We start from the raw sequence: 21,045 nt of genomic DNA on the forward strand, positions 1-21,045 counted from the left end.
GAATGTAGGGAAGGTAGGTGGGAGGAAGGGAAATCAGGAGGGAGGGTGTCACTTTAAAATTGGACATAGAACAGGAAAATAAATCAAAAATCCACAAGTTTGAGAGAGAGAGAGACAACGAGCCTGTTGTTCAATGTTGCCTTTCCAGCTCCCTTCACAGAAATAACCACAAAGTTAATCACCCTCTCTCAACAACATGCCATAATGTCCTAATGTAGAGCCAGCTCCCAGGACAGAGACACACACCCCTGAGGATCCCAGGCTCGGGCTACTCCCAGTTCATATGCAGCAGGAATGGAAAGTGACCAGGCAGTGAGCTCCTCAGCCAGCCTGACTGTCTGCAAGCGGACAGCTCCATTTAATTGCACTCCAACAGGCAAGTCCAGAGATTTGCATACAAGAAGTGACCCAGATCCACGCAGGCGCGGGTTCCCATACTTGTTGCATGCTGGGATTGATATTTAATAGTGTTGAGAGGAAAATGCAAAGCAATTAGAGGCTGGGGCTGGTGACTTTATCTTGGAATCATCCTTTTACATTTGGCGTTGAGAGCTGGAAGCCGAGCTTGCTTCATTTTTTTGGGGTGTGTGTGCGTTAGTGTGTCTCTCTCTCTCTCTCTACATGTATCTCTCTTTGAGCCGGTATGGTGGACAACACAGGCAAATTCAACAGCAGTACTACGCCGATGGTAAGGGGGCTTTGGTTGGATCCTGATAATCTCTGTATCCGTAAGATGAAGACAGTGTAAAAGTGCTTTTTGCTCGCGCACACACCCACACAAGCAAATGAGGACATAACCGTTCATCCACTGAGAGCAAGTGCGGATTGTAGGAGGCAATCTTTAAAAGTTTGAAGTATGTTTCAATTAGCAACAAGGGGGGTGGTGGGGGGGGGGATGAAGTAAGGCAGAGGGGGTAGCTAACTGTGTCAGTCTGCTGTGTTTTTGGGGAAAGGTCGCGTTATCCTTGTGTAGGCGAAGACTGGGTTTATTTGTAGCATGTGCTTTTAGTCCATTTGCGAGTCTGTGTTCGTTTCTTTCACGAGGGGGAAAAAAAACTGCGATCAGAATTGTTAAATAGGCGATTTTTTTTTGGGTTCTTGTTTACTGAGCTTCAGTTGTCTATTGGATACTGGAACGTACAGTTTGTGTGTTGTTTTAAAATTTTCTCCCTTGTTTAAAATAATTAAATGTTTCGTTGGGACGAAATCTTCTCCAGAAAATTAACGCGTTGTTTGACCAAAGGTTTTGTTTTAGTAAAGTATTGCATCCGAGAACGGATCACACGAATTGCCCCCTGGTAGAGGGTGGTTGTGTTTTAAAGATTTGCATTTCCTCTCCTCTCTCTCTCTCCCTCCCTCCCTCCCTCCTTTTATCTCCATCCCTCCCTTTATCTCTCTCTCTCTCTCGAACTTTTCTTTAAACCCAGAGAGTGACAATTTGCTTCCACTGATCTGGAATTAGCATTAGGAGACTTGGTAACCGATGCTGGGAATCTGCGTTGAGGACACATTATCAGAGCTTGAAATTAACATGGGCTGAAAATTGCAGTCAATATCGTGGCTGAAACTGACTCGACCGGTGCCTGCGTCGAGCGCGGAACTGCCGGGCTATGTAAGCCACTCTTGTTTAAAATCGTTTTATCCCAAGCAAACAGCAATCCGGTTTACCCTTCCCGATTTCCACACTGACAATTAGCCATTTCTCTACCAATCAAAACCATGAAAGTCCGCCCTCCCACTCCCACACACTCTTTTCCAATTTTTAACATTAAATGCTAGAGTTTCTGAAACGTTAATTTAGTTTGAAATGTTTTGGATATATTCTAACATTCTTTCAGTCATTGACTTAAATGAGTAAGTTGTCTATTTCTTTATATTTCTCTATCCATCTCTCTCTTGAATATAAACATCAAAAGCAAGATGTTAAATTTGTTGATGCTGTTATTTGATTTTCTCCAGTTTTATTTCTGGGGATATTAAATGTCCATGTATGTACACACTGGGATATGCCCTGGTCATATGCAGCACAATAAACTGCTGATCGCATGTTAGCTTTCTGTTCATCACCTCAATTGATAGTGGAAATTGCTAAACAGTCTGACACTCCCTTCGTCAAAAGAATGAAGCTTGTAACAAGGGGCCATAATATTACAACAATCGCAGCGACTTGCATTTATATAGTGCCTGCAATATAGTGCAGTGTCCCAAGGGTACTTCACAGGAATGTTAACAAACCAAATTTGACACTGAGCCGCATAAGGAGATTTTAGTTTGAAATTAGATTAAATTATTTTAATTTAGTTTGAAATGTTTTGGTTATATTCTAATTATTTCAGTCTTCAATGAATGTGAAATGTCTCTTTCTCCACCTTTAGCCATCTCTCTATCAATTTGGGCGGCGCAGTGGTTAGCACCGCAGCCTCGCAGCTCCAGTGACCCGGGTTCAGTTCTGGGTGCTGCCTGTGTGGAGTTTGCAAGTTCTCCCTGTGTCTGCGTGGGTTTCCTCCGGGTGCTCCGGTTTCCTCCCACAGCCAAAAAGACTTGCTGGTTGATAGGTAAATTGGCCATTATAAATTGCCCCTAGTATAGGTAGGTGGTAGGGGAATATAGGGACAGGTGAGGATGTGGTAGGAATATGGGATTAGTGTAGGATTAGTATAAATGGGTGGTTGATGTTCGGCACAGACTCGGTGGGTCGAAGGGCCTGTTTCAGTGCTGTATCTCTAAATCTTAAAAAAAAAATCATAAATCTAAAATTTTTTAATATAAACATCGACAGTGTTATTAGCACAGGTGACCAAAAGCTTGGTCAAAGAGTGGTTTTAAGAAGTGACTTAAAGGTGGAGATGGAGTTAGAAAGGGGGAAGGGTTTAGGGGGGAATTTGAGACTGGGCCACTGAAAAAGACTTGGATTTATAATAGGGCTGGATTTCACTGTCCCCTCGGTGCCATGGATCATGGAGGGAAGGCCTGTAAAATGCTTGCAGGAGCGGCCCGCCATGACCCACAATGTCGAGAAGGCCCCGCCGGGTATTGGCAGCAGAGAGGCCTCAGTACCCCCTGCCCCCTCCCTCCACTTGGCTGTGGAGCGTTCATTAAAATATTTAAATGAGGGTAATAACTTACCTGTCCCGGCGGCTGTCCCACGCCAATTTTATGGCCGCCGGGACAGGTTAGTTATTACCCTCATTTAAATATCTGGCATCAGGGGTGGCTGCTCCACCCCCTTCCGTTTAAATGAGCCCCCCACGTGGGCAGCTGATAAAATTCAGCCCATTAGTGCCTTTCATGACCACTGGATGTCTCAAAGTGCTTTGCAGTCAGTGAAGTACTTTCTTCTGAAGTGTAGTCACTGCTATGATGTAGGAAATGCAGCAACCAATTTGTGCACAGCAAGCTCCCACAAACAGCGATGTGATAATGACCAGATAATCTGCTTTTGATTGAGGGATTAAATATTGGGCAGGACACCAGGGATAACTCCCCCGCTCTTCTTCAAAATAGTGCAATGGGAATTTTCTTTTTTAAATCTCTGCCTAAGAGGGTGGACAAGGCCTCAGTTTAGCATCTCATTTGAAAGACAGCACATCTTCTGTACTATATTGGAGCAACAGCGTTGATTTGTGTGCTTAACCCTCTGGTGTGGGACTTGAACCCACAACCTTCTGACTCAGAGACAAGAGTGCTACCCACTGAGCCGCGACTGACACAGCCACCAATGCTGGAGTGATTAAAATTGGGGTGGTCAACAGGCCAGAATTTGGAGGAGTGCAGGTATCTGAGGGTTGCAGGACTGGAGGAGGTTACAGAGACCGGGGAAGGGCGAGGCTACAGAGATTTGAAAACGAGGAATTTTAAATTCGAGGCATTCCATAACTTAAAAAAAAAAATTCTTTCATGGGATGGGCATTTATTGCCCATCCCTAATTGCCCTTGAGAAGGTGGTGGTGAGCCGCCTTCTTGAACCACTGCAGTCCATGTGCTTCAGGTACACCCACAGTGCTGTTAGGAAGGGAGTTCCAGGATTTTTACTCTTGCTGCTCAGAAACCAGCATTTTAAATACCTTTTGGGGTTTTTTTTTAACGCAATTTGTGGTGCTTGGGTAGCAAACACATGGCAAGTGTGAAAATTTACAAGATTTGTCCTGGGAACCTTGCATGGGGGTAGGTCATTTGCCCCGGTGATACTGAATGGCTGACATTCAGCAGTTTGTTATAAAGCAATGACATGCTTCAGGACTGTTAAAACTGCTGAAAATGTGCGCTCCATAGTCATTCATTGTATGTGAAGCATTTAGAGACATTTATGAGTTGTGATCAGGCAGTACATAAGTGCATTTTATTCTGTTTATTCTCTCAATCCCTCCATAGGCTATTGCTTTAGGACAGGGTGTATGTAACTTGTATACATGAGCCTGCATATAAATTCCCCATTCCTGTGGCACTCTAAATCCTCCCACCCTTACCCAAGAAAGATGATGATTATAAAATTTTGCTTGAGGATTATCTAGTCCGCAGAAATGAATCAGTTAATTTGACTTGACTCATTTCTGCCAACCTTGCGTTTTTCTGCTTGCCCAGTGCAGTGTCACCTCTTTTTACCAGGAAAATGCAAAACTGGGGCCTAGCCTATAAAATACTACAGAAGTTCCCTATCTGTATAATCAGTACTGTAGATTTATAGTGACTAAATACGATACATTCCATTTTCCAGGATTTTAAGCATTGCAATCTAACCAATTTTCTGTGGAATGTGAAAACCAGTCAGCTTGGCTAGAAATCTTTTGTTGACTTTTGAAAAAAAAAGAAACATCTTTAGTTCTAAGATAGCAAATCTATATTTGGTTATTTATTCATTGGTTATTGTGTTAGGCATGGTAGCAGACTGGTTATGTTACTGGGCTAGTAATCTAGAGACTGTTTAATGATCTGGAGATAAGAGTTTAAATCCTACCATGGCAGAGGGGGATTTTAAAGTGGTATGTAAATAAATCTAGAAAGTATTATTAATGTGCAATTACCACATGGTCCTAACAATCCATCTGGTTCACTAATTTCCTTTTATGGAAGGAAATCTGCCATCCTTACCTGATCTGGCCTACATGTGACTCCAGATCCATAGCAATGTTTTTGACTGTTAACTGCTCTCGGGTCTCTGATATGGCCGAGCAAACACTCGGTTGTCAAAAACACAACCCACCACCTTATCAAGGATGTCATCGTTAGTGATGAGCCATGACGGTGATGTCTGCAACCCATGAATTAATTTTTTAAAAAATGATGACATCAATATATTATCATAACCAGATATTTGGTTAATTAACAGCAATGATCCTGTAAGAATGCGGATTAAGGACAGGGAAACTGGATTAAAGAAGATCAGAGCAGTTAAAGGAGTTAAATAGCCCCCTCGTTGTGCTCTCATATCTTATGATTTAGTGTAAGCTTAAGTAAAAAGTCAACTTGCGGTCGTTGAAAGGTTGAAAATGAAGTAAGTTTGTCTGGAACAGTTGTTCTCCGAAATTGGTCTATGTGGGTGCATGAAGATCAAATGGGACAATCCACCCCACTAAACTCAAGGAACTGGAGTTCCATTTTCACTGTGTCTTCAGAGGCTTTGGAAAAGGCTGTTTCTCGTAGTGTCGCCTCCTTGATGGATAAAGCCTCAGTCAGAACACCAAGGTCTGTTTGTAAAAGAGAGAATTTGCAGATTTCAATTGTGCCTTTCACGATCTCCGGACGACCCAAAAGCGCTTTCCAGGCAATTAAGTACTTCTGCAGTGTAGTCACTGCTGTAATGTAAGAGCTTGAGACCTGGAAGTTAATGGGAACGTCGATTTCAACTGCTGTGACTCTCGGGACTCTGTGGCATGCACCTAAGTGGCCTACGAAAGCGAAAAGCTTTATAGGCTGATAGAATAGTCACCACACATTCTAATTTTGATAAAAGCCTGTTGTGTGCTTATTGAGCTGCTGGTAAAATTGTTAATAAGGCCCCTACTCCATTCAGTTGCTCAGCTGTGCTACGACTGGAAAGCAAAAATCGAAAGGGTTTTACACCAAGAAGGCTTATGATTGTTTTAACTTTGTTTCCAGCGGCTCGCACATAGGGTCCCACCGCAGAGGTGCTGAAATGCCCACCTTTGGCAATGCCAGAAGTGGGCAGTTGTCACTGGAAACAGTATAGAGAACAAGACTTGCTCCAATGTATTACTCTTGCCTGAAGATCATGCATTCAAGTCTCACGCCAGATACTTGAGCACAAAAGCCAGGCTAATGCTCCCAGTGCCATTACAGAGGGAGTGCTGCACTGTCGGAGATCCGTCTTTCTAACAAGGGGTTAAACTGAGTCCCTGTCTACCCTGTCAAGTGGATGTAAAAAAAAAGGATGCTATTTGAAGAAGAGCAAGGGAGTTCCTGATTGCTAACACCCACCCCTCTTTTTGTAGCCTTCAGAGGAAGACAGGATCAGGCTTTGTTGTAATGTCCTTCATTGTCTAATAGGTAGGCAGGCCTTGCAATCAAGGCTTGTACCCGAATAATGGCCAATTCGGCAGGTAGCTAAAGATGTTCATCTGTCGAACCAATAAGGATCTCAACAGTTTAAGGAGAAAGGAAAAGAAAGAAAATCTTGCCATTTATATAGCACCTTTCATGACCGCCAGACATCCCAAAGTGCTTTACAGCCAATGAAGTACTTTACGAAGTGTCGTCATTGTTGTAATGTAGGAAACGCAGCAGTCAATTTGTACACAGCAAGCTCCCACCAACAGCAATGTGATAATGACCAGATAATCTGCTTTTGTGATATTGGTTGAGGGATAAATATTGGCCAGGACTCCAGGGGAGCTCCTCTGCCCTTTGAAGTAATGTCGTGACATCTCTTATGCCCACCTGAGGGAGCAGACAGGGCTTCGGTTTCCCGCCTTATCCAAAAGACAGCACTCCCTCAGTACTGCACCGGAGTGTCAACTTTGATTTTTGTGCTTAAGCCCTGGGGTGGAACCTGACCCCACAACCTTCAGACTCTGAGGTGAGAGTGCTACCCAGTGAGCCACAGCTGACAAGAAGGGGAGTGGATATTGTAGGAAGAGGAAAAATGAATTATTATTGCTGAAAGCAGTTTAACTGGTAAGGAACCCCTGAGCAGATTTTTTCCCCCAGTCCTCAGTACCCCCGCCCCATGCAACCAGCATCTGCAATCAACAGAAAATGAGAGGGGATCTTTGGAGTGAACTGTCACTGCAGACCATGGTTTTGTCCTGAAACCATCCCCCGCCTCCCCCTCCAAACGAGTGGACTGCTCTGAGCCAACTTGGTGTTCATTGCGAGTCTCAGTCAACCTTCTTGTCTTATGATTATAAACTGCTGAGTTTCAAGATCAACGTTGCCCACAGTTGCAAACAAAGCTGCACGTTGGGAAATTATCCTTTTGTTGGAGCAAGTGTTGAGCTCTCAGATTTTAGTCATTGAAGCCTGCTGGTGTCTCCCACTGCATTAGTGGCTCAATTTTATAAAATTCACTCAAGACAATTGACTTGCCCACGGAGTAGGAATCACCTGGCATCCAGTTTTCTGTTGCGTATGGCTGCATGATCTGTTATCTGTGGACTTTAACGGGTAGAACTTATGGAAGAACAGTTAGACTTTGTACTGATAGAGAATTCCAGACATTACGACACAATGTAATGCTTCCTATTCCTTATTCCAGCATAGGATGCTTGTGCTAATACACTATGACCATGTGATTAAACAAGTGACCCATTTCAGGCATTGCCTGCTAAGCAAGATTCTCAGAAGGGAATCTGAATTTGGTACCATATGATTGATACTAAAGACAGTGCGCGTAGGATCTGAAATCTGTGGGATTTCTACCTTCAGTCTTTTCAACTGCATTTTGCAGGTTTCTGAAAACAAAATGAGGATAGATGATGAGCAGGTGATCAAATTGGGATGTTTACGATAATTAAAAGATTGATAGATACAAGCTAGTGGGGGAGAGCCCAGAGACTAGGGTAAAAAAGATCTCTATTTGAAGAGCTACCATCAAGTTCAGTGGGGAAAAGTTGCCCGAATGCCAAGAATAAAACCTATTAAATGGTACCCACTAATTTCAGCCATGACCAGATTGTAGGTGAAATTGTCTGTCAGTTATCCCAAACCCTGGTTAATTTTCCCCTTTTGTTTTGACAGCCTGGCTTGACAACTGCGGAAGGATTAAACCTGGTTCTGACTGGAAACTCTCAGTTTCATCAGGGGATGAAGCTGGAAGCTGTGATGGAACATTTGCAAAGGCAGCAACAAGCTCGGTTGGAGCTGGAGGGCAGGGAGAGGAAGGACCGGGAGATCCGAGACGCCCACATCTTTTACGCTCAGCAGCTTGCCGCCCAGCAGGCTGCGCTGGCTGCAGCTTCCTCCAGATCTTCACCGGGGTCACTAGTCACTGCGCTGGCCAGGCCTTTGGCTGCTGGGCCCACCGTCCCTTGGGTATCTGATAAGAGCAGCATGGGCTCTGAACCTGAAGATGATGCCTTTGAAGGGGAGGACGCTGCCAGTGATCTGGAGGATGAGGAAGTAGCGAGAGGAGATCTTGATGAGGATGATGAAGAAGAGGACGACAAAGTAGATTATCTCAGGAAACAAGCTGCTGCTGTATTACCTACTCAAAGGCCTCCACCAGCCCATTATCCGTCTATTAGTGGACAATCCCAGCAGCAGGAAAGCAGTCAGCCCATTTCACCAAATCAAGCACATTCTAAATCGCCTGCTAGCCACCATGATTGGGGTTATGAAGAACAGTTCAAACAGGTAAGACATTTTTATTCTATGCATGGATTTTATTGCCCATAGAATTGTCAGAATTAAGCAGTAGCATGCCTGTGTTACAAGGAGGAGGCCTCTGTTGTGTCACTTCGATATGCATTGGAGTGGGTGACAAAGTATTCCATTTTATTTTGTAAGGGGGAGCCCTGTCCGGAACTGCAGTTTCTTTCTAATGGCAAACAGACATGTCTCAATCATCTGAATTCTGGCATTCAGTTCCCACTATACATCGTAAGCTGTGTGTTCTCAACTGGTGCCTGGATGAGTACAGCTGCCTCCAAGGGCACATTCAGGCTATAGACACACGCTCGTTCAAATGCTCATTGACTTTTTGACTCCATCCCCAAGATACCACCTTTCTTGTTGGCGTACAGCTGCATATGTACCATTGAATATTCTTATGTAACTACAGTCATATGGTGTCACTAGAGATATAACACAGTCCTGTTACTGCCCATTGTGAATGAGGAATGTTTTGCTTGTATCAGAATCCATTGCCATCATCTTGGTTTAGGAATTAGAATGACTTTGAAGTCATTGTTAATGCACCTAAACAGGTGCCAGAGAAGTTCCAATCCATATTGTTCATAAATCGCTTGAGAAAGGTTCATTGTACATAGGAACAGAAAGGCAAAAGTGACAACAGATTACTCAATCCAGAGTCCATGTAAGAACTACTTTATCCTGGAGGATCAAACCCAACTTACATCAAAGTTACAGCCCAGAAACAGGCCACTCGGCCCAACTGGTCTATGCTGTTGTTTATACACCACACAAGCCTCATCTCACCCTATCAGCATATCCTATCCTTTTCTCCCTCATGTATGCAGCACAGTGGCGCAGCGGTTAGCACCGCAGCCTCACAGCTCCAGCGACCCGGGTTCAATTCTGGGTACTGCCTGTGCGGAGTTTGCAAGTTCTCCCTGTGACCGCATGGGTTTCCTCCAGGTGCTCCGGTTTCCTCCCACATGCCAAAGACTTGCAGATTGATAGGTAAATTGGCCATTGTAAATTGCCCCTAGTGTAGGTAGGTGGTAGGAGAATGGTGGGGATGTGATAGGGAATATGGGATTAATGTAGGATTAGTATAAATGGGTGATTGATGATCGGCACGGACTTGGTGGGCCGAAGGGCCTGTTTTGGTGCTGTATCTCTATATGACTCTATGACTTAACTAGCTTCTCCTTAAGCGCATCTATGGTACTTGGCTCGTCCACTCCAAGTGGTAGCAAGTTCCATGTTCAAGTCGATCTATGGTCTTGATAATCACACAGTACGGTATATGCTGGTTTAGGTTTTGTAAGAAATAATGATCTCAATGGGATTATTCAATGCTCCTGTACTCCCAGCATGGAGCTTTGATAAATGGTGTTGCAGGACAGAGGTCAGGGTACTTCAATGTTGAAACCTGTCTTCTGACTTGCGTTCCTGCCTTGCGAGGCTCCACGTTGGCCAAACAGGATCAGTGAATTCACCCTTGATTCTGCCCTGTAACAATTGCTATGTGTGTGCTTCTAAATGAAATCATGGGACGGGAAGTCTTCGGTTGAGCTGTTCCCCATCTTTCCACAGCCCCATCCTTCACTTGGTATCCTAGAAAAGGTGTCCTTTCAGTTTTAAGTTGAGTTACTTATTAAACACAGCCAGAAAGCTATTGGAAACTTGTGCAAGCAATGCTTGGTGGACAAATACAGTCTATTGGACTTTTAATGCAGATCCATTGAAATGACTGCAACAATGTGAAGACCACGAGAACTAGGAGCAAGGGTTGGCCGTAATGCTGCTCAGGCCTGTTGTGCTTGATCTTTGAAGATTGTATTTGGCAACACAGCTTAAGAATGACTTCAAGGATGAATAAGTGGAGTGCTTTTTTTCCCCTCTGGAAGTTTTCTGTGAAAATGTTAGGCCATTTGGGATTTTTTCAGTTGTAAAACGCAGGAAAAGTTGAACTGACCCAGCTTGTTATCGGCTGATGGAGCCACGATCTAAAATCAGCCTCATTCGCTGGTGTTTAAACAAGTGGATAGGGCTGTCTGAGATGCATCTTGCGATATTGGCGATTAATCATTGTAATAGCTACTTGTTTCTGTATCGCATGAACAGTAGGTAACTCAGTTTTATGAGTCCTGTTTGGAGAAAGCTCACTTGTGTTCATGAGGATGTCGACTCCAAGGTACCACGTCCTCATCTGGGTTATGAGCTCTTAAAGTAACTGGGATGACTTGGGAATTAAATTGTGAATGGTGAGCTGGTAAATTTGGGAAGCCAAAGAAACCCAAATTCAACGCACAGAAGGAGGCCATTCGACCCATTGTACCTGTGCCAGCTCATTGAAGGAGCTACCAGATAGTTCCATTCCCCTGCTGTTTCCCCATAGCCTTGCAAATTTTTGCTTTTAAGTGGCAATCCAGTTCTCTTTGAAAGCTATTATTGAATCTGCCTTTCAGTCAGTGCATTCCAGATTCTGACATCTCACTGAATTATAAAAGAATTCTCCTCATCTATCCCCGACTTTTTTTGCCAGCTATTTCAAACCTGGTTATCAACCCACCCGCCAGTGGAAATGGTTTCTCCCTGTCTACTCTTTCCAAAACCCCTCACCCTGGTAGTTGCAGATTCCTCTCCAGGGTCAGCCTTGTGTTCTGATAGTTGTACAGTGCTTGGTGCCTCAACTGCATCGCCCCAAACTGCAAAGCTATGAAATGTGTTCTGTTTGGTGGGATCTGTAATTCTTTAAGAACAGCATCTGACCAGTAGCCATAGCCTTGGTGTAAAATTAATTCCATCACCATCAATTCTTTTGGGCGGAGTAGTCTAGTGGTTAACTGATCCAGTAATCCAGGGGTCAGGAGTAAGCAGGAAATAAAACGTTGGTATTCGTGAAAGTGACTTTGAAGCTGTTGGATTGTCATAAAAATCCACTGGTTCACTAATGTCCTTTTTGGTTCAGGGAACCCGCCATCTTTATCTGGTCTGGCTGATTGTGGCTCCATTTCCACACCAATGTGGTTGACTCTTAACTTCACTTCTGAAGTGGCCGAGCAAGCCATTCAGTCACGGCGACTAGGGTTGGAAAATAAATGCCAGCCTTGCCCACATCCTGAGAATGAGTGGGAAGCAAGTGACTTGGGCTCCCTTTGCTGGCATGGTGGGTAGAGGCACTGCAGTACACGGCAGCAAGCCAGACCACAGGGTTCCAGGTCCAGTTGCCGATCTGTGAGAATTATCGGATCCCAGTTTTGGGGCACTAAAGGTGGCTTCTGCTTGTCAAAAAGGGTGAACCAGACCTGTGCAGATTGGCATGACCTGAATATGGTAACCGGCTGCACTGGAAGGGTTAGCAGTGGGAATTACTTTAATCGTATTGAATAGAGACAGCAGCACATAATGAAACGAGAAGCTGCTCGCTTGAATTTCGGAAGAGGAGGAAATGAGGAGGTGGATTGGTAACTAAGTGCCTGGGCCCAAAACTGGCCTCGGGGATTGTCCGCCCATTAAAGGACTTGCTTTAACCATTGATTTCAGTTGAGACTTTAAAAAAATGGATGATCTGGTCATTATGGCATGGCTGTTTGTGGGAGCTTGCTGTGCACAAATTGGCTGCCGCGTTTCCTGCATTGCAACAGTGACTGCACTTCAAAAGCACCTCGTTGTCTGTGACGTGCTTTGAGACGTTGTGGAAGTCGCTGCAGAAATGCAAGTCCTTCTGTATATGGTTTCCTTAGAATTCCTAAGAATCAACAAATATACTTTGAAATCTAAGCATAAAAATTTCTCTTTTTTTTTTACCATTGAGCCACATACGGTCTGAAAACCACTTGGGTCTTCCCAGGACTTTTTATCCTTTGGTGGACTCAATAATGCACTCGTGAACCCCTTCAGCAATCAGTAAGACGAATGGGAAGGATCAGATGACCTTGATATACAAAAACCGACCTGAGTGGTTAATGCTTTCCAATTTGGACAAAATGTTAAATTGATGCCGGGTGTAATGAGCAAGAAATACTTTTCCTTCACTTTGGTGGGAGAGAACAAAGCAGAAGTGGCAAGATATGTGCAGCAGGCACTGTTCTGTTTCATGGCTTATTATTGTAAGTTCAAGAGTTAGATTCTACTCTTGCATCTGGGGAGGCTCTATCAATACCTTTTACTGTCATTCCTGATCAGGGTATAAAAAGAATTGTGCTCTGTTAGAAACTGGCCCTTCTCTCCATATGTGTCCCTCTCTTTCTCTCACGCTGTCTCTCTTTTGCATTCTCTTCCTCTTATGCTCTCTTTCTCTCTTGTGTGCGTGCTGTCTCTCTCTCTCTCTCTCTCTCTCTCTCTCTCTCTCTCTCTCTCTCTCTCTCTCTCCCTCTCTCGTTTGGCCCTTCATGTGCCTTCCTCAATGGGGAGTGGGTGGGGGATAGTGCAAGTTATTTGCATAGTGGAACAAGAAGCATGTGAAATCCCCAAATCTCTGGTGTTAGTCCCCGAGGAGATTGCTGTACTAAAACGAAGGCCATTTAAGATGCACGCTTTACAGTGTTAAATGGGTCTCTGATGAGTTAAGCATCATTGGGGGCGGTGGAGGGGAAGGAGGAGAGCGATGAGAGATAGCAAGTAGTACTTTCTTGACAAAGTGGAGAGATTATTAGTGTAACTGTACCACAAACCAGAGTTGGTAATAGCTGCCATCTGTTAGTATGAAAATTGAAACTGTGATGTTTGGCAGGAGGCCAAGTGGAGCTTTCAAAGAACAGCTCAGAGGAGGGCCTCTGGCACAGCTCCTTGTTTTGGACATGTATCAAAAGATTTATAACTACCTCGTGCCAACAATACTTGGCCTGTCAAAAGCCAGAGCGTTAACAGGATTGCGCGAATATGCAGGTGCTATAGTGTTGCTTAGCTCTTAATTGAATTAGCCAACATCTGTCAGCGAGATCTTTTCTGAGACAGCATGTTCCCTGTCGAAGAGTGGGGGCTCTTGGCTGAAGAAAGGGCTTGTTTAGATAACTCCTTTCATGATTTCATGTCCCAAAGCGCTTGAAAGAAAGAAACGAAAGACTTGCACTTCTATAGCGCCTTTCACGGCATCCCAAAGCAACCTATAGCCAGTGAACTGAAGTCACTGTTATATTTAGGAATCACGACATCCAATTTTCACAGAGCAAGATCCCACCAACAGCATTGAGATAAATGACCAGATCATCTGATTTTTTTTATTAACTTGTTGGATGAGGGATATATAATGGCCAGGGCACTGGGGAGATCTCTGCTGCTCTTATTCAAAATAGTACAGTGGGATCTCATACGTCCACCTGAGAAGGCAGATGGGACCTCAGTTTAAAGTCTCAACTGAAAGAAGGTTCCTCCAACACTGCAGCACTCCCGCAGTACAGCGTTGGGAGTGTCAGCCTGAATTATGTGCTCAAGTCTCCGGAGTGGGATTTGAACCCATAGCCTTCTGATGCAAATGTGAGTGCTACCACTGAGCCACAGCTGACCCCATCATATGTACTTTCTGTTTGTAGTAAGGCAGTTCATTATTTTTAGAAAGTTCACCCCTCTTTTGCTGCCCTCCACACCTCATTGCTTGCCAGCTTCCTGCCCCCACCCTCCGAAGGGGCACTCCTGCTGGAGCACAGTTCCATGGTAGCTGGTTGCTGCTCTCCACTGTCATCATCCAAGAGGCCATTATCCTTTGCATGAGTGTCAACAGGTCATGGAATGCATCATAGACAAGAGATGTTCCCCATTGACCCCTGACCTCCAGGTCAATGCATCTTTATTGGCAATATCTCTGGATATTGATCAGAACTGCAAACTTTTGCTGACAACTTTGTTCTGCCCCCGCACCGGGGCACTGAGACCAATTTATAGAGCACCCGATTATTGCTTGATTGGTGAGATTCTTGCAATGAAGTTGGCCGTTCAGCCCATCGAGACTGTGTTGTTAACCGCGATCACCGAACTCGACATTGATTAGAAATCAAAATGAAACCTTCGAGCGTGTGTGTCAAATCCACACTGGCTGGTGCAGTTCCTCACTCCAGTGAGCAGACGGAGATCACCAGATCTGTCTTTAATTTGGTGCTGAACTCCTCTTGCAATAATTACAAGGATTTGACAGCCACACTACGAACCGTTCCCACTCATTTCCATCTTTTAAACTCTGAGTCTTTTTTGTCTCCTGTGCATCTTTTCAAAAATCTAATTAGGCTATTGAGTTTCCATGTGTCGTGAATTTAGCCACAGCAGTTTAATTCTCTTGCCAAACAATGATATTAAATTTCCCCATTCATTTCACAAAAAAAAAGGAAGCTTCACTTGCACATGTTGATTGAGTTACTTACAGTATTTAGTTACTCTCACTACTCCCCCTCTCTGCTGGTGCCTATAATTTATGAATACATATTTCCAGGCAGTCATTTTTCAGTTACAGCACCACACAGTGAGGAACGATTGCTTTGCAGTTGGGGATGATCTCGTCTGTGGGGTTGTGTAAAAGACCAATGCAACTGTGTCCCTGCAGCTTGCGTTAGGGAGCGTGCATCTGAGCATGGAACTGAATGGCACCGCCTCGGTAAGTGCCAGATTTGATACCCAGTCCACGCTGAGCTATTTAACTTTTTTCATTCATTCCCGGGATGTGGGCATCTTTACTGCCCATCCCTAGTTGCCTTGGGGAAAGTGGTGATAAAATTGAGTTCTTGCTACACTACGTTAGAGGACAATCAAAGAGTCGACCATGCTGATGCGGGAAGGCAATCTCCAAAAGGCAAGATCTGGTAATGTCGGCAGCTTTCCTTCTCTATTGAACGTGAATGAACCAGTTGGAATTTTACGAGCTTCCTTGCCACTCTTACCGATCCCAGATTTTAATTTCCAGATTTAAAAAGAAAAAAATAGAATTCAAACTCTCCAGTCAGCATGGTGGGATTTGAAGTTACACTAACTAATTTAGGTTGGGGCATTGCAATTCAGGGATTCAGTGCCAATGGCCTGGGGAGGAGAAGAATCAACATGGGTCCCATTTGGATTGCCTCCGCTGACTGCAGGCCGGAGATTCTGCATGCACAGTTCTTGTATGAATGCTTAATATGCTCGTGCAACCCAGATTAACACCAGTGTGGAGAGGTTGATACAGGTGCGTTAAGCTCTTGTATGCACAAGGACTGGCTGATTGGTCGTTTCTGCAGCTGGTACAAATCTGCAAAGATTTTCTTTCAGCACAATCACTAAACTTATTCAAAATGAGCATATTCAAGATGTTTCTGTGTATAGCGGCCACAGGCAGTCAGTCCCCTGCCACGGCCCTTGGTCATTCGTTGGTGATTGCATACGAACATACGAATTAGGAGCAGAAGTAGTCCACTCCACCATTCAACAAGATCTTGGCTGATCTGATTGTAACCTTGACTCCACATTCCCGCCTACCTCCGATAACCTTTCGCCCCCCTTGCTTATCAAAAATCTATCTACCGCTGCCTTAAAAATATTCAAAGACTCTGCTTCCACCACCTTTTGAGGAAGAGTGTTCCAAAAACTCCCGACCGCCTAAGAGAAAAAATTTCTGCTCCTCTCTGTCTTAAATGGGCAACCCTTTATTTTTAAACAGTGACCCCTAGTTCTAGATTCTCCCACAAAAGGAAACATCCTTTCTACATCACCCTGTCAAGACCCTTCAGCATCTTATATGTTTCAATCAAAGTGCCTCTTACTCTGCTAAACTCCAGCGGATACAAGCCCAGCCTGTCCAAACTTTCCTCATAAGACAACCCACCCATTCCAGGTATTAGTCTAGTAAACCTTCTCTGAACTGCTTCCAACGCATTTATATCCTGCCTTAAATAAGGAGACCAATACTGTACACAGTTCTCCAGATGTGGTCTCACCAATGCCCTGTATAACTAAAACATAACCTCTGTACTTTTGTATTGTACACCTGGGCAGGACCGGGACTGATGTCCGAGGGGGAGTATTTGCTAGAGTGGTTGGGGAGGGCTTATACTAAAATGGCAGGGGATGGGAAACTTTGCAAGGAGTCAGAGAAGAGGGGATCAAAGACCAGAACAAAAAACAGTAAGGGGAATAAGAAAAGTGATAGGCAGAGAATTCAGGGGCCAGAATCAAACAGGGCCACAGTGATACATAGTGAGAAGGGGGACAAGTAATGTTAAAAAGACAAGCCTTAAAGCTTTGTGCCTTCACGTGCGGAGCATTTGCAATAAATTGGATGAGTTAAACGCTCAAGTAGATGTCAACTGGTATGATATAGTCGGGATTACGGAGACATAGCTGCAAGGTGACCAGGGATGGGAAATGAACATCCAGGGGTGTTCAGTATTTAGGTAGGACAAACAAAAAGCAAAATGCAGTGGAGTTGCATTGCTAGTTAAAGAGGAAATTAACGCAATGGTGAGGAAAGATATTAGCTTTGACTATGTGGAATCTGTATGGGTAGAGCTGAGAAACACTAAGGGGCAAAAAACGTTAGTGGGGATTGTATATAAACCCCAAAACTGTAGTGTTGATGTTGGGAATGGCATTAAACAGGAAATTAGAGATGCATGCGATAAAGGAACATCTGTAATTATGGGTGACTTTAATCTGCATATAGATTGGACAAATCAAATTAGTCACAATACCGTAGAGGAGGAATTCTTGGAGTGCATGCGGATGGTTTTCTGGACCAATATGTTGAGAAACCAACTAGAGAACAGGCCATCCTAGACTGGGTATTGTGTAATGTGAGAGGAATTATTGACAATCTAGTGGTGCAAGACCTCTTGGGGATGAGCGACCATAATATGATAGAATTCTTCATCAAGGTGGAGAGTGACCTAGTTGATTCTGAGACTAGGGTCCTGAATCTTAATAAAGGAAACTGCTAAGGTATGAGGAGCGAGTTGGCTATGATGGATTGTGAAACGTTACTTAAAGGGATGACGGTGGAATAGCAATGGCAAACATTTAAAGAGCGCATGGATGAACTGCAGCTATTGTTTATTCTTGTCTGGCACAAAAGTAAAACGGGGAAGGTAGCCAAACCATGGCTTACAAGGGAAATTAGAGATGGCATTAGATCCAAGGAAGAGGCATATAAATTTGCCAGAAAAAACAACAGACCTGAAGATTGGGAGCAGTTTAGAATTCAGCAAAGGAGGACCAAGGGATTGATTAAGAAGGGGAAAATAGAGTAGGAGAGCAAGCTTGTGGGGAACATAAAAAATGATTATCGGTATGTGAAGTGAAAAGATTGGTTTCGACAAATGTAGGTCCCTTACAGTCAGAAACAGGGGAATTTATTCTGAGGAACAAAGAAATGGCTGACCAACTAAATGCATACTTTGGTTCTGTCTTCACAAAGGAGGACACAAATATCATATCAGAAATGTTGGGGAACACAGGGTTTAGTGAGAGGGAGGAACTGAAGGAAATCAGTATGAGTAGAGAATGGTGTTGGGAAATTGTTGGGATTGAAGGCCGATAAATCCCCAGGGCCTGATGGTCTGCATCCCAGAGTACTTAAGGAAGTGGCCCTAGAAATAGTGGATGCATTGGTGGTCATCTTCCAAGATTCTATAGACTCTGGAACAGTTCCTACAGATTGGAGGGTAGCTAATGTAATCCCACTATTTAAAAAGGGAGATAGAGAGAAAACAGGGAATTATAGACCAGTCAGCCTGACGTCGGTAGTGGGGAAAATTCTAGAGTCCATTATCAAAGATTTTATAGCAGAGCACTTAGAGAACAGTGGTAGAATTGGGCAGAGTCAGCATGGATTTATGAAAGGGAAATCATGCTTGACAAATCTACTAGAATTCTTCGAGAATGTAACGAGTAGAGTTGATGAGGGACAGCCAGTGGATGTGGTTTATTTGGACTTTCAGAAGGCTTTCGACAAAGTCCCACATAAGAGATTAGCATGTAAAATTAAAGCGCATGGGATTGGGGGTAGTGTATTGCGATGGATAGTAAATTGGTTGGCAGACAGGAAACAAACAGTAAGGATAAATGGGTCTTTTTCCAAATGACAGGCAGTGACTAGTGGGTTACCACAGGGATCAGTGCTAGGACCCCATCTATTCACAATATATGTTAATGATTTAGATGAGGGAACTGAATGTAATATCTCCAAATTTGCAGATGACACAAAACTGGGTGGGAGGGTGAGTTGTGAGGAGGATGCAGAGAGGCTTCAGGGTGATTTGGACAAGTTGAGTGAGTGGGCTAATGCATGGCAGATGCAGTATAATATGGATAAATGTGAGGTTATCCACTTTGGTAGCAAGAAATGGAAGGCAGATTATTATCTGGCTATAATCTGAGAGAGGGGAATATGCAACGAGACCTGGATGTTCTCATACACCAGTCGCTGAAGGTAAGCATGCAGGCCCAACAGGCGTTAAAAAAGGCAAATGGTACGTTGGCCTTCATAGCTAGAAGATTCGAGTACAGGAGCAGGGATGTCTTGCTGCAATTATACAGGGCCTTGGTGAGGCCACACCTGGAATATTGTGTATGGTTTTGGTCTCCTTATCTGAGGAAGGATGATCTTGCTATAGAGGGAGTGCAGCAAAGGTTTACCAGACTGATTGACTTGGCATGGCGGGACTGACATATGAGGAGAGATTGAGTCGGTTAGGATTATAGTCCCTGGAGTTCAGAAGAATGAGGGGGTATATCATAGAAACCTATAAAATTCTAACAGGACTTGACAGGGTAGATGCAGGAAGGATGTTCCCGATGGTGGGGGAGTCCAGAACCAGGGGTCACAGTCCAAGGATACGGGGTAACCTTTCAGGACTGAGATGAGGAGAAATTTCTTCACCCAGAGAGTGGTGAAACTGTGGAATTCGCTACCACAGAAAGCAGTTGAGGCCAAAACATTTGTATGTTTTCAAGAAGGAGTTAGATATAGCTCTGGATCTAAAGGGATCAAAGGGTATGGGGCGAAAGCGGGAACAGGCTAATGAGTTGGATGATCAGCCATGATCATAATGAATGGCAGAACAGGCTCGAAAGGCCGAATGGCCTACTCCTGCTCTTATTTTCTATGTTTCTATGTATTCAATTCCCCTTGCAATAAATGATAACATTCTCTTTGCTTTAATAATTACGTGATGTACCTGCATACTAACCTTTTGCGATTCATGCACGAGGGCAGCCAGATCCCTCTGTATCTCGGAGCTCTTGCAATCTCTCACCATTGAGATAATATGTTGCTTTTTTTATTCTTCCTGCCATAATGGACAATTTCTGTTCTGAAGTACATTATTTGTCATTCTGTAAGGATGGAGGAAGAAAGACTACATTTATAAAATGCCTTTCATGAATGCAAGATGTCCAAATTGCTTTACAGCCAATGAAGTGCTTTTGAAGTGAAGTCACTTCATGGGAACTAATTAGCACACAGACAGCAATGTGTTAACGACCATATAATCTGTTTTTGGCGTTGATTGAGGGATCAATTTGGCCAGGACGCCATGGATAACTCCTTGCTCTTCAAAATAGTGACATGGGATCTTTTCCTTCCACCCGAGAGGTCAGATGGGGCCTCGGTTTAATGTTTCATCCGAAAGCCAGCAGCTCCGACAGTGCAGCGCTCCCTCAGTACTGCACTCCCTCAGTACTGCACTGTGAGTGTCAGCCTGGAATTTGTGCTCAGGTCTCTAGATTGGGTCAGGGACCCACAACCTCCTGGTAAAGACCCTGCATATCATGCTCAGAATTGCCCAGTCAGTGGGTTGGGCTGGCCTGATTCTAATACTACAGAATCTTCCACAATCTGCAGCTGCAGTCTTGCTTCCTTGTTCCCTGTTAGTCGGTCCTCACTTTGCCACCTTGGTCTATGAAGCCATTGAATGAAGAGGCCCTCGGTGACACTTCAATCCGAGACCATATTCCTCTCTTGTTTTCTCTCTTTCTCTCTCTCTTGTTTTCTATCTCTCTCTCTTGTTTCTCTCTCTCTCTCTCTCTCTCTCTCTCTCTCGTTTCTCTCTCTCTCGTTTTCTCTCTCTCTCTCTCTCTCGTTTTCTCTCTCTCTCTCTCGTTTCTCTCTCTCTCTCTCTCGTTTTCTCTCTCTCTCTCGTTTTCTCTCTCTCTCTCTCTCTCGTTTTCTCTCTCTCTCTCTCTCGTTTTCTCTCTCTCTCTCTCTCTCGTTTTTCTCCTCTCTCTCTCTCTCGTTTTCTCTCTCTCTCTCTCTCGTTTTCTCTCTCTCTCTCTCTCGTTTTCTCA

General features: G+C 44.1%; 1 protein-coding gene across 5 annotated transcripts in view; it reads left to right on the forward strand.

Moving 5' to 3' along the window:
- The first annotated feature begins 465 nt into the window (after positions 1-465).
- The window catches only part of LOC137350489 (AT-rich interactive domain-containing protein 3B-like), a 211,944-nt gene continuing 191,364 nt past the window's right edge, over positions 466-21,045 (forward strand). For all 5 annotated transcript variants that reach the window (XM_068015137.1, XM_068015142.1, XM_068015138.1 and 2 more), the window contains exons 1-2: positions 466-688; positions 8,194-8,808. In XM_068015137.1, coding sequence (XP_067871238.1) covers positions 644-688; positions 8,194-8,808 — 660 coding nt within the window. In that variant the 5' untranslated portion in view covers positions 466-643. The remainder of the gene's footprint in view (positions 689-8,193; positions 8,809-21,045) is intronic.

The sequence above is a fragment of the Heterodontus francisci genome, chromosome 35 (genome assembly GCF_036365525.1).
Source record: "Heterodontus francisci isolate sHetFra1 chromosome 35, sHetFra1.hap1, whole genome shotgun sequence".
Classification (NCBI taxonomy): Eukaryota; Metazoa; Chordata; class Chondrichthyes; order Heterodontiformes; family Heterodontidae; genus Heterodontus; species Heterodontus francisci.